The following is a 12,961-nucleotide window of genomic DNA, read 5'->3' on the forward strand; positions in this document are numbered from 1 at the left end:
GTAATTCGATTTTATTCGGTTAAGGTACAAAAATTAAGATCAAAGTTTATTGTATTATTAATATTAAAATTATGCATTATTTCTTTTCTATTTATAGAGCTTCTTCCTAAAATACTTTCTTAAATATGACATGATTTTTTGGCTTCTTTTAAATCGAAAAATGTAAGTCAATTTATAATTAATGCTCTATTCGGTTCATTTTAAATTAGAGAATTATTAGGAATTAGCGAAATACTTTAAATAGTACTTGACTTACTCTAAACATTTCTGAAAGGGAATAAAATAAGGTGTTTTTTTTTTTTTTTTTTTTTTTTTTTAAGTATTATTTAAAATTTGTAACTGAGTTATTATAAAATGTAAAGGGAATAATTCTTTTAATTATACTTATCAGATTTTTTTTAACCCTTCATTTCAACAATACATATTCCAAAACTCTTTATTACGTTCTTAAGTGCGCATCTTATAGCATTTGCTTTACAATACCTTTTAACAGATTGCTTTCCAATACGAACAATTCTTGCTTAAATAGTTTTATAACGTATTTGTCAACAGGATTTCAATTTATGTTTACAATTCAATATTAAGGTTATTATATATTTAGATAACATTTATAATCATTATAAATTAGATACATTTAATCATTAGATTTCTTCACAGTACTTTCACAGTTGTTTATAAGTGAATAAATTCTTCATTTCAAATACATTTATAAATAATTTAATGGATATTTAAGTATTTTGTCAAAGGCAGATACATGCTTTTTGCAAGCACATGCATAAATACCCGTACATATTTCCTATTTATCATTTCCGGCATGTGCAAATCTTTAATTTCTGTGCATTCACTATATTTTTCGTGTAAAGTAATTTACACTAATTTAGCATACACCCGAAAGTTTTACATAAAAAATATATATGAATATAATTTGAATGAAAATTATGATTATTATTTTTAATACCCACTCAAAGGTCAGTTTTTCTTCAAAATTCCTCCACGATGGCATCTCTCTCTTTAGGCAGATAGCCCTTGCATGCGTTACTCTATTTAATAAAAACTTAATCTGACCTATGTGCCTAATTACAAATATTTTAACATACATAATTTTATATTTACATTTAGCCATCAAGTTTCAAACTTTTCAAATCTTCTAGAAAATAAATTTTGGCAGATCTCTTTTAGCAATTTTCTTAAAATCTATATTTTTGTAGTGCAACAGCTTAGAATTTTATAAAACAAATTCATAATCAAAATCGCTGTTGTTAGTTATCGAAAAATAACCAAGATGTGATTTTTGCGTAAATGTCAGTAAACTATACAAATTGCTATTATCCATCACACTATGAATGTTTCATGCGAGAGTGTCCCTTTTTCGATTTCTATGGAACTGTCGTGTGTCGAAATACTATCAGAATCTTGTCAAGCGAGCTTCTGAATGTAAACAAAGAACACCCCGCCTGGTGACCCAAGCTTCAAAGCAGTGCTTCACTTCTAGCGCGGAATGGCCCTCCTCCCTTTCCTACCTCCATGGTTCAAAGGTCTTATCTCTCCTGGCGTGGCGCCAATAAGTAGAGAAGGGGGATTTTTCGCCGTATTAGCTATTTGTCATTGATCGCTTCTCAACTTTTGTTTCTCCGCTGTGTAAAATTTTCGTTTCGTTTATTGAAATATTTTTTATTTATGTACGCAAGAGAATTTCACTATGAAATTTCTCGATATAAATAGTGATATTATACAATTAGAAGAAGGTGTCCGGAATGCATTTAGGTGGAATTGGATTGAACGGAGAGATTGTAATGGGGATACCATCGGCACATGGTGCAAGAAAATAAATGTTGCTGGACAAGCATATTGTGTTTTTTGTAACTCACTGCTGAAGTATGGTGGGGAAGGATTCAAGGCTTTCACAAATCATTCTAAAACTGTGACGCACATAAAATATTCAAAGTGCATTAGACATTCAATGACTTTAAGTAATTATGCTAATTCAAAAAATACTGATGACTTACTGGAGACTGATGCTGGGCCATTGGATATAGTGACAAAAAAAGCACGCCAAGAGGTATTAATAACTTCGTTTATCGCCGAGAATTCTCTTTCTTTCAATGTAGCTCCCAATTTAATTGAGCTCTGCAAACAGTTGAGCCTCAATCAGACGGCACTATACTCGTTGGAAATGTCCAGGACTACTGCATGTTATAAGATGAAATGTGGACTCGCAAAAACTATTAAGGAAAATATCATTAAAACTTTAAAGGAGACTCCATTTTCTCTAAATTTGGATGAAAGTACTAGCAATGCTCAAGAAAGTATACTGGCAATATTGGTGCAGTTTTATGACAACAATCAAAATGAAGTTGTAGTTCATCATTTTGCATCTCTAAAGATGGAATCTTGCAATTCAGAAGCTGTTTTTAAAGCAGTTGTTAATACTATTGAAGATAATAATATTCCATGGGCAAACTTAATTAGTGTATTAATGGACTCATGTAACACCATGCGTGGAAAAAAAAAGGGTGTTGAAACCAGACTACGATCAAACAAAGCACCCCACTTATTAGATATTGATGGTGACACATGTCACACAGCTAATAACTGTGCAAAAAAATTTGCTTCATGTTTTCATAGATACTTAGAAGATTTGTTTGATGACATCTATTTTGATATGAAAAGCTGCAGTAAAAGAGAAAATTTTTTCAAAATCTGTGAATCCCTTGCCATTAAAAAACTTAAGCCCTTGAAGAGACCAGACCATAGGTGGGTGTACATTTTATGTGTTTTAGAAAGAATCAAAGATCTGTGGGATGCTCTTATTGCATTTTATTTTCACTACTTGGATAAAACTGATAAAGGAGATTATTTTTTTTATGTTGAAACTGTATAGAATAAAAGAAATATTTCTGCAGCTCAGAAAAAAATTATTGAAGGGGTGTATTCTTGCTTGCATTCCCAACAACTCACAAAGGATGCTTTAGCTTGGAAAAAGAGAATACTAAATGGGTTATTTGTTATGCAAAACAAAACTTTATTGCATATGGCATTATATTCAGCAGTATTACCAGAGTTCAACACATATATTAAATTATTTGAAACAAAAAAACCAGTGCTTCATTTAATACATTCCAGTATTTATAAATTGATGGCAAAATTTTTCTCTTTTTTTATGAAGCCAGAAAATATAGAGTGCACATCTTATAATGATTTATTAAAGGTTGATGTCACAAATCCAGGATTCCATCTACCTAGCAAAGTAATATTTACTGGTGCAGAAGCTTCCACTCTCCTGAAGAAATTATCAAAAAATCATCCAATAGCAAAAGAATTCCAAATTTCTCTGATGAAAGCTTATACTAATACAGCACAGCATATGAAACAGAAATTTCCCCTTAAAAATTCATATCTAATTAGTTTTACAGCATTAGATCCAGAGCTAAGAGGTAAAACCAGTACAATATTAGCTTTTGAAAAATTATCATCTTTTATGTCCCATATTTTTAGTGATAAAGAAAAGTCAAAAGTAGAAGCTGAAATAAGGTTATACCAGAGTGATATTGATATCACCAAAGAAATGCTCTACACATCTGATGAAAGTGTAAATCAAGTCAAGTGTACAATTGATAAATATTGGTCTAAATTTTTTAATTTAAAAGATGATTTCACAAATGATTATAAGTATCCTACATTGGCTAAATTGGTCAAAGCCTGCCTTAGCTGCTTCCATGGCCCATTAGTGGAAAGTGCATTCAACTTAATGGATACACTTGTCACTGACTATAGAACCTCTCTTAAGATTGATCCCCTAGATGCAGTGCAGACTATTAAATATGATTTAATGGCTTCTAAAGAAACCTCATGTGAAAAATATGGCTCAAAAAATCCAATGACTGATCCAATTCACAAAGATCTCTTACTGAATATGAACAGAAGTTGGAAAACATATCAAGAGAACTTAAAAACATGTATTTCAGATGAGTCACCTATAAAAGTCTGAAAAACTTTCTTTCTACATTAGCAGAAAAGCAAACTGCTTCTACCTCTGCATGTGCAGTTCTCGAGGAAATTTCTTCAACTGTAAATGAGGAAAATAAAAGTCAACCTTCCTGCAATTATGAAGTTCACCATAAAAGAAAGACAATCCCACAAACATCAGAAAATAAAAAAAAGCAGCAGAAATTAGATAATTTTTTTTAAAGAATTAATTCAGGTAATTTAAAATATTTACATAAAATGTAGTAGTTTATATGTTTGAAAATTTATGGTTATTAATTTTGCAAAAAAAGTAATTCATTGAACTTTTATAATTAGGTCATTCAATACTTCATAATTGTAATTTTTCATTTCTCTCCCCCCCCCCTTCTTGAAACTCCAAAATGTCGGTAGTAAAAATCCGTAAAAGTTTCAGGGGATTTTTTGGGGTCCCACAAACACCTCTGCTCTAAGCACATTATAAATAAATCTTTGGAATACACTAGGGGACGTGCACAAACCAAAAGGTGCTTTTAGGAATTCGTACAAACCTGCATGTGTAATGAATGCCAAATATTTAGTAAAGTTTTCCTCCACTGGAACATGAAAAAAACCATTTTTTAAGTCTAATGTCAAAAAAACCTTTGCTTCACCCAAACGATCTAAAACCTCTTCTTGTGCCATGAGAAAAGAATCCTTAACTATTTTTTTATTTAATTGCCTGAAGTCAATACAAATTCGTGTCTTGCCCAATTTTTTCCTACACAAAACAATTGATGAAGCATATTCTGAACACGATGGCTTTATAATTCCATCCTTTAACCATTCATCTATTTGATCATCAACAATTTTTTGGTCAGCAAAAGGAATTCTCGAACGCTGAGAAACTGGAATTTCATCTTTTAATATTACTTTCATTTTTTCTGTACTGCGCGGCTTTTCTAACGGTTTATACTCATTAATAAGAGTGGAAACAGAATTACGTAATGCTGAATGTATGATAAATCTATTTCGTTGTCTCCGTCAATGGCTGCAGAAATAAATGAAAAAAAAAAATTCCTTTTCAAAGAGATGGGATCATTTTCATATTGTGCAATCATCACTCCCTCAGAACAGATGTCACCTAGACTCGAAGGCGGCAAAACGAATTCTGTAATTAGCTCATGAACCATTGCTGCTTCTATCTCTGTTTGTTTTTTGCTTTCGCATAAAGAAAAAATCAACTTAGCCATTTCCGCTTTAAGCACCTGACCAACCGAACTTTTGAGTTCCATACATCCACATGATATTTTATTCGGAAAAAGAGATTTCTTTACAACTAACAGTTCACTTCCAGAATCTATTAAACATTTTATTTTCTTACCATCGATCAACAGTTCAATAAATTCTAACTTATTTCTAGCTGCATTATTCGATTCAATCTTTAACCCAGATACCTTTTTTTGAGAAAAACTTTCCTCCTCTTCTAAACGTTTGGGACAATTTCTCGCAAAATGAAACAATTCCCCTTTACTCCCACATACATAGCAAATACGTTCTGTTTTACTACTATTCTGATTTACAAGCTTCCCTGAATCCTTGAAATTGCTCTGAGCTTTCCTAAGATTGTTTCTGGAAAAATTAAGCTTTTTATTTTCTGGAGTTTCGATTCACGTGTTACTGGTATCAGGTAAAGATTTACACCTAGATGAATAAAATAAATCACATTCTCTCCCCAATTAATTAGGTGGGAACCAACTTTGACCCTCCTGAACATTGATATGTTCCTTTGTTTTAGAATCCCGAGTTCCATACAACTTATCAGATACAATAAGATCACACAATTTCTTAAACCTCTCGCAACTTACAATAATAATTGAAAGTTGCACCGAGTCAAGATGCAAACTGAAAACGCGATTCAGATGAATATCTTTGTGCATTTTTTTAATTATTCAAACATTCATGCGGTGTCAGCTGAAATTCTTTCAATATTAGTGTTTTTAATTTATCATAATCCGCGATCTCTTGTTCAGAAACATACGTTAAAACATTATTACATTTATCACCTAACAAACTAATCAACACTTCTGATTTTAATTCAACTGGTACACTTTTAGTAGTAAAAGCTTTCTCAAGAGACTGAAAAAACAAATGCAGAGCTTCCGGTTTCTGAGGTATAGCTATAGTTAGTGTTTTGACGCTTTTAATGATATCTTCAAGACTAGTCTGCGTGTTTCTTCTATCACCCGATAAGGATTGGGATTTTAAATTTTCTATCTCAATCTGCTTTTCAATTTGAGCTAATTTAAGACGTTCAATCTCTAACAGATAGTGTTCATGACTTGTTGTAGGCATCCGATCCTCGGCGATCGATTTGACGACATCACGAACAAATTCAACGTTCGTTTTGAAGGCATCAGAATGTTGGATAATTTTTTTAATGTCAGCTTTTTTAGCATTTTCTGGAACAGTCTCTCCAATTTGTTCGCAATTACTATTAAATTACTTTTCTTTAAATTACTTAAGAAACTCATTTTAAAAATGAAACATAAGTATCACTATCTTCAAAAAAGAAATAAAGCAAAGTTTTCACAGTACCTTCTCTAAAGTATTCCAGACAGAGCTCCCAGATTTTCTATGTTAGGGAAGTTCAAGATGCTTTTCTAGGGTTCAAAAAATAATTCCAATGTTTTCCACACCACAGATGATATTTCATGAAAATGACAGAAAAGGTACAGATTGAATTAAATACAAGCGATGTTGCGCCTTCTCCCGCTTGTTAGATATAAACACGGTTCTTTATCACTTTTAGAATCTAAATAGCAGCTTAGCGCTGACTCGCACTAGCTGTCGTATATGCAGTCAAGTTGCCACCTTTACGTAGAAACATAGAATTCCATATTTAACACCTTCACGTGTAGACCTACGTCTTACCAGCTTCTTGGGGAGACATCTTATCACTTTCGCGTGGAATAGAACACTGTCTGTCTATGTCATCCTTCTCTTTCACCTCGCTCTCGCTGCTGGTGCATCGGTGAGGCCCTCTGGTGGTTGTGTTGCACTTACGGATACCCCCCATATATATATATATGCACACACATATACTACAAAGATGAATAAAACTACTCCTAATTAAATGGAATAGAAAACAAGAAATTCAAAATTCTTATGTAAATACATCTACAGACTTTTTGTCCAAATGGCAGCAAAAGTTTTTTACTAATCATTTTAAAATATATTATATAAAATAGATTATAATTTTAATCACAAAATTTTAATCACAAAAACTTCATCACAAAAATTCAAGCACATTCTGTACAATAGTAGTTTTTGTTTCCTGATCATATTCCTTTTGTTGAAATATTACTTTGTCTTTTACACTATCATGATTTGAAGCATTGCTTTTATACAGTAAATTATTTTCAGTTCCTTCTATTGCATTCTGAGAAGCCCACTCCTTAAAAAGTTTTACAAATGATGTCCTGGGATGTAATACTCTATGCTTAACAAATCCCATGAATTTTTAGCCAATTCACCAAAAGACTGCACTTCATTCATCCCTTTGCTTCATAAAAATGATAATGTGGAGAATACAGAGACCAACATTTTTTTCATATATTCCTTCATGAAAATCAAGCTGTGGTTGTCACATAAGCATACACGGGAATTTTATAACACCACCATATACTGAAATAAATAAGTACTATATATTTGATAGCTTTTCAAAGAAGAGAGTGATTTGTATTTGCCAGTAGATCAGCTCCTTTGCTCCATTCATGAGTGTGACTTGATAAAAAATAATCGCTTGAAAGAATATAGTAATTTAACATAAAAAAGTAGTTTGGTACATTTTTTCCTTTAGTTTCCAAAATCATGTCAACATGTTGGTTTAAAAGATGGCTGTCAATATATTTTCATCTGTGGTTTGACCAAGAATATCCTAGAGAGTTGAATTTGAGATTTTACATTCCTATACCTGATATAGCTACCACCAGTGTCTTGAGAGAATAATCAACAAAATTTAATTAATAGAAGTAGATGCTTTTTTTTCATTTACACAAAAGGAAGCACTTTTTTCTTCTTGTTGATATAGCCTGAAAATACCATGTTTACTTGCGTAATAGTTATACTTTTTTTTGCTAATTTTTCATTGTGAAAGTCTAGGTGCTACTATTATGTGGGGAAATCTACTACACAGTATTGCACACGTTTGAAGATTTTTTTCTGCTTTAAAAGGGGGGTGCAACTATTATGCAAGTAAATACGGTAAATCTCAGAAGTTGTAATATGTAAGATATTCTTTCATGGATCTTCTCAGCTTTGGTTCCCAATTATAAAGTAATGATACTTAAATTATAGAGTATAATTATAAAGTATAATTTTTACTGCTTCAAATTTCTTTCTTGAATGATTGAGGTATTTTAATTTTTTTATTTATTTTCTTCCTTCACTAAATGAACATTTTAAACTTTTATATTCTTTATTCAAAAACTGGATTTAATTGTGTAACATTTCATTTCTTTTGAAGCAGTTGGTGAAATTGTTTTATATAAATTACATACTAAAATTTGTAACTTTCCTTTTCTAGCTGTATAATTTTTATTTTTTCAGGAATCTCTCTCAGAAGTTATTTATTTCTCTTATATGAATTTAATATTTATTTTATTGAGGAAATATTTGGTACTTAAATATTTTTCAATAGTTATATGTTCTAACTAATATGAAACTAATACTGGTGGATACAAATTTTATTAGTATCCACCAGTAATATAAAAATATTACATATATTTAAAAAAACTGCATGGTTCATACTATAATGTATTTAAAATTGCATTTACAGTTATACATGTTATATTTTTATTTGCTTTCTAGGGAGCATATTATTTTTGTCTGGAATTGATATACTAGATAAAACACCTGTACTTGATATCAAGCCTTATATACCATTTTATGACATTCCAAATGCTCTGAAAATTTCAAGTGAAAATGAGTTGTCAGAAAAACATCAGTCTGAAAGTGAGTTAAATAAGAAATTAATTGTTTAAAGAGAAATATAATTAAGTATATAAACTTGGTTCCAAATTTATGATGAATTATATCTAGATGAAGATCGTGTAAAAAATAATTTAATTAGAAGAAGTAGTTATAATCCTGTGTCTTGTGTATATCTTAAATGTCTGGTAGAAGAAAGTATAGGAAAAATAAATAAGTTGTTTTATTATACCTGTGTATTCCTAGCATGTGGTCATTCCTTAAGTAATGCAGTTTCTTTCCAGTACTTTTTTATCATCATTTTCTGCATGACTTATCAAATGTTAAGTTAAAGCAAAAAATGCAGATTTCTTATCTGCATTTTTGTCTTTAGATTTCTTATTTGCATTTTGTCTTTAGATTAGAAAAAGAGTGATTTCTCAATAACATAGTCACTGTAATCCTTTGCTAGCATATGAAGAATGATAGCTTAATAAAAACAATATACATATCTATAACTCAGGGCACTTTTATTCAAAAAAGATACTGCTATGTGTTTTTGGTAACATATGAAAAGAATCATCTATTTCAAAAATCAAGTCTTCCCTGAAGAGCTATATGTATGTAGTTTTATATGTACTATAAAACAGCTGACAGGGCTAAAGCAAGACACTGAATGGGGGAGGGGACAGGAGACAACCTACTGTATTTAACAGAAAAGGCATATTTTTTTCATTGTGAAAACATGACCTCACATCGCATGAGAAATTTTAAAAACGCAAAATGTAAATTGACTCATCCGACATATTCTGATCAGCCACTGTCAGATTACCTTGTTTTTCCAAGACAAAATAATCTTAATGTAATATATTTAAATTTGTAATTAGATGTCTGAAGACAACTTGATTTATTTTTTGGACTAAAATACAAAAATTTCTATTGCCATGTTACTGAAAATTTAAAATTAAGCTGAGAACTGTATAATTAAATGATAATGATTAGTATATCTAAGTTCTCCCCCCTTTTGTAAGGGTGGTTTTGTATGTGTGTGGTATTTTAAACACACTAAAAAATTGTGTTATTTATGGGATGACCGAATGCATTTATTGAATCTATGCTAAAGTGATGGGTTAAATTATCACTAAAATAAAGAAAAGAAGAATGTTTTAGAATGGCAGTGAGTATTTTCCATCTGTTTAAATTGTACTGCTGGTAATTGTTCAAATATTTTGTCTTAAATTATGGAACTTTTGCATTATAAAATTTTCTACATGTGAAGAGATTCTTTACATTATTTTGAGGAAAGTTATCAAAAGTCATTTTTCAATGTTCAGGTTATTTTATATTTTTATAATTTTTTAAAGCCAAGCATTTCTAATTTTTTTTTCTAAATTAATTCTTATGTAATTGCATATAAGTTTTTATGTCTTGTCACATGGTTATATATTCTATAACCATAATCGTCCACATCTACAAAAGTGAAAAATTTTACATGCATTTAATATAATTGAATATAAAAAATGATGAACCCATGTTACAGGTGGCTGGTATCCATAGGGATTCATGTTTAGTGTCTTAAGCCTGCAGTTGATGATAGTCCATTAGAGCTTTCTCCAATCATATGCATTATTGAATGTACTAAAATATAGTTATAAGTGCTTTAACTCACACAATAATAACAGAATATTTAGTTGGAAATTCTGGACGACAGTATTCATCATTTTTAAGTGAACATAGCAGATGAATATCCCTATGCATTATCATACAAAACAATTGTATGTCATGCTAATGTCTAAGTTTCGAAGTTTATTTATTTATGCTAAGTGTGAACAATTGCTTTACTGTTTTAGACATCTCTTATGATAAGACAAATTTTCGAGATAAGCATTTTTTATCAAAAATACTTCTTTTTTTCTTTTTAACATTAACCAGTGATTTTCCCATTAAATCATTAAGCTTATTCCCAATCAACCAAAATATTGGAATATGAAACTTTCTATAACAAAGCAAGATTATTATAAAAATTTGATTTTTTTTTATTATTATTATTACTTACATTTTGGTAATAAAAATATTTTCTTTAAGAACTGTGTATTTTGAAACATGTTAACTTTGAAAAACAAACTGCACACTTTAGATGTAATTTTTAACAGTAATTTTTAAATTAAAAAACTGCGTTGAATGTTCTGTTATGTGTTTTGCATATGATATATTTTTCTGTTTAAATCAATTTTAGGTGGTAGCAGCTCACAGTTTAGTTACAATTGTAAAACTGAGCTTTTGCCAAACCAAAATGCTAAATCAGAGTTCTTTGAATTAGAAAGTTTTACAAATAGCAAGAAATTCAACCAGAACTTGCCTTCTCTAAGTAAAGCACCAGAATATCTTGATGTAATGTTTACAAACAGAGCAGTGAGTGATCTTGAAATGTTTCATTCTGAAAAAGATCACAGTGAGAAATGTAGATATTGCTTGACATTTGTTGATGGCCAAATAAGTGCAAAAAAAGGAATAATAGAAATACTTGAAAATGATCCAAGATCTGTTTACAGAAGACAGAAGTGTACAGACAGACTATATTATTTCTACTTGGATAACATGCATATTACCTGTTGGTTTGATGAAATGATTGCAGAAGTATTACGAGTAAAACCTTCATGTAAAGTTTGAGAGAAGGAACTGTATGAAATATGCACATGATGTATCATATATTTATTAATAAATTATTTTAAAATATATACTGTTTTCTTCTTTTATATCTAAATTATATATATATAAATATATATATTATTTAAATTCTAAATTATTATATTATGAAAATATCTAAATTATTATGTTAAATCATTAAATATTAAATTTATATAAAAAAAACTACAAGAGATAATTAATTAATCTTAAAACTTATTCTGAGCATCAGAACAATTAAAAACCTTCCTGAATCCAATTTCAAATTTATTATAATATATTTTATGACCTTCAACTTAGAATTGCAGTGTGTCTGCATTTTTAGATATACTTACTTCGAATACTATCATGACTACTAATTACTTAACAGCAACAGTTTTATTTACCTTTAATGACAGGCAATCATATTATCACTTAATTATCAAAGTGACAATTTGATTAGAGTGAGTCATGTAAGTTATAGATAATTAAATCATTAATGATTAATTTAATTTAAATAATTGAATGAAGTTACTCGGAGAATTTATTTTGAAGGCTCTTTAGCAACCGTAAGGTTAGTAGCTGATTCGGACATCTTTCTTGCCAAAAGCACATTGTAAAATTTTCTTTATATGCTTTCTGGGTTGTTACTTGAAAGCTGTTACTGTCACTGTCAAGGAACAACAGGCGTATATGGATAACATTTGGAATAATAGGTGGAGAAAAGAGTGCCTGTCAATCAAAAGTTTGGTGAATCTGCAAAACGGGGAATGCAGTACAAAGGTCTTGTATATCTTTTTTCTCCCTCCATCTTCTAAAGAAGAATTTATTATGCACAAATTTTGTTTTCCTGTCCTGCACTTTCGAGGATTAAATCTGATTGTTCTGTAGCTCTTTGTTAACCTCTCAAAACAAAATTTAGGTTAATGGATTTTAAGAATTCTCCTTCAAAAATAATATAGTCATACATCTTATTCATGACTTATATCTGGGTCCACTGGTGTTGGGGACATCTTTATTAAACTTATAAGGTTCCAACCTTAAAGTTACAGCTGTGTGTATGGAACCTTGAGAACTGGTAAGTGAATAATTGCTTTAGCTCAGGAAACAGAAACGTAAACTCAGGAAGGGTTAATTACCCTTTATTGCTCAAAATAAAAATTAACAGATGGCCATTTCTCAGGACGTACAGAAAAGCCTCCACTTGGGTTTGAACTCAAGAGTACTAAGAAAATCAAACTTAACTAATGCTTAACTAAAAATATATAGCCGAAGCTATCAAAATTCTACAGGAGTTGGCTCCTAAATGTCAACTAAACGGCGAAGCTATCAAGGACCTGAAATACGGCCGAGCATAGTAATAGCTTAGAGAGAGAGTGTAGCC

The 12,961-nt window shown here is 30.4% G+C and overlaps 1 protein-coding gene across 7 annotated transcripts in view; it reads left to right on the plus strand.

Annotated features, from left to right (window-relative positions):
- The window catches only part of LOC118193299 (tRNA (adenine(37)-N6)-methyltransferase), a 43,751-nt gene extending 32,100 nt beyond the window's left edge, over positions 1–11,651 (plus strand). For all 7 annotated transcript variants that reach the window (XM_035364360.2, XM_035364363.2, XM_035364358.2 and 4 more), the window contains 2 exons: positions 8,815–8,958; positions 11,150–11,651. In XM_035364360.2, the coding sequence (XP_035220251.2) occupies positions 8,815–8,958; positions 11,150–11,583 (578 nt within the window). In that variant the 3' untranslated portion in view covers positions 11,584–11,651. The remainder of the gene's footprint in view (positions 1–8,814; positions 8,959–11,149) is intronic.
- The last annotated feature ends 1,310 nt before the right edge of the window (positions 11,652–12,961 follow it).

The sequence above is a fragment of the Stegodyphus dumicola genome, chromosome 8 (assembly GCF_044657685.1).
Source record: "Stegodyphus dumicola isolate Sdum_Otavi_A_Nest chromosome 8, ASM4465768v1".
In the NCBI taxonomy this organism is placed as follows: domain Eukaryota; kingdom Metazoa; phylum Arthropoda; class Arachnida; order Araneae; family Eresidae; genus Stegodyphus; species Stegodyphus dumicola.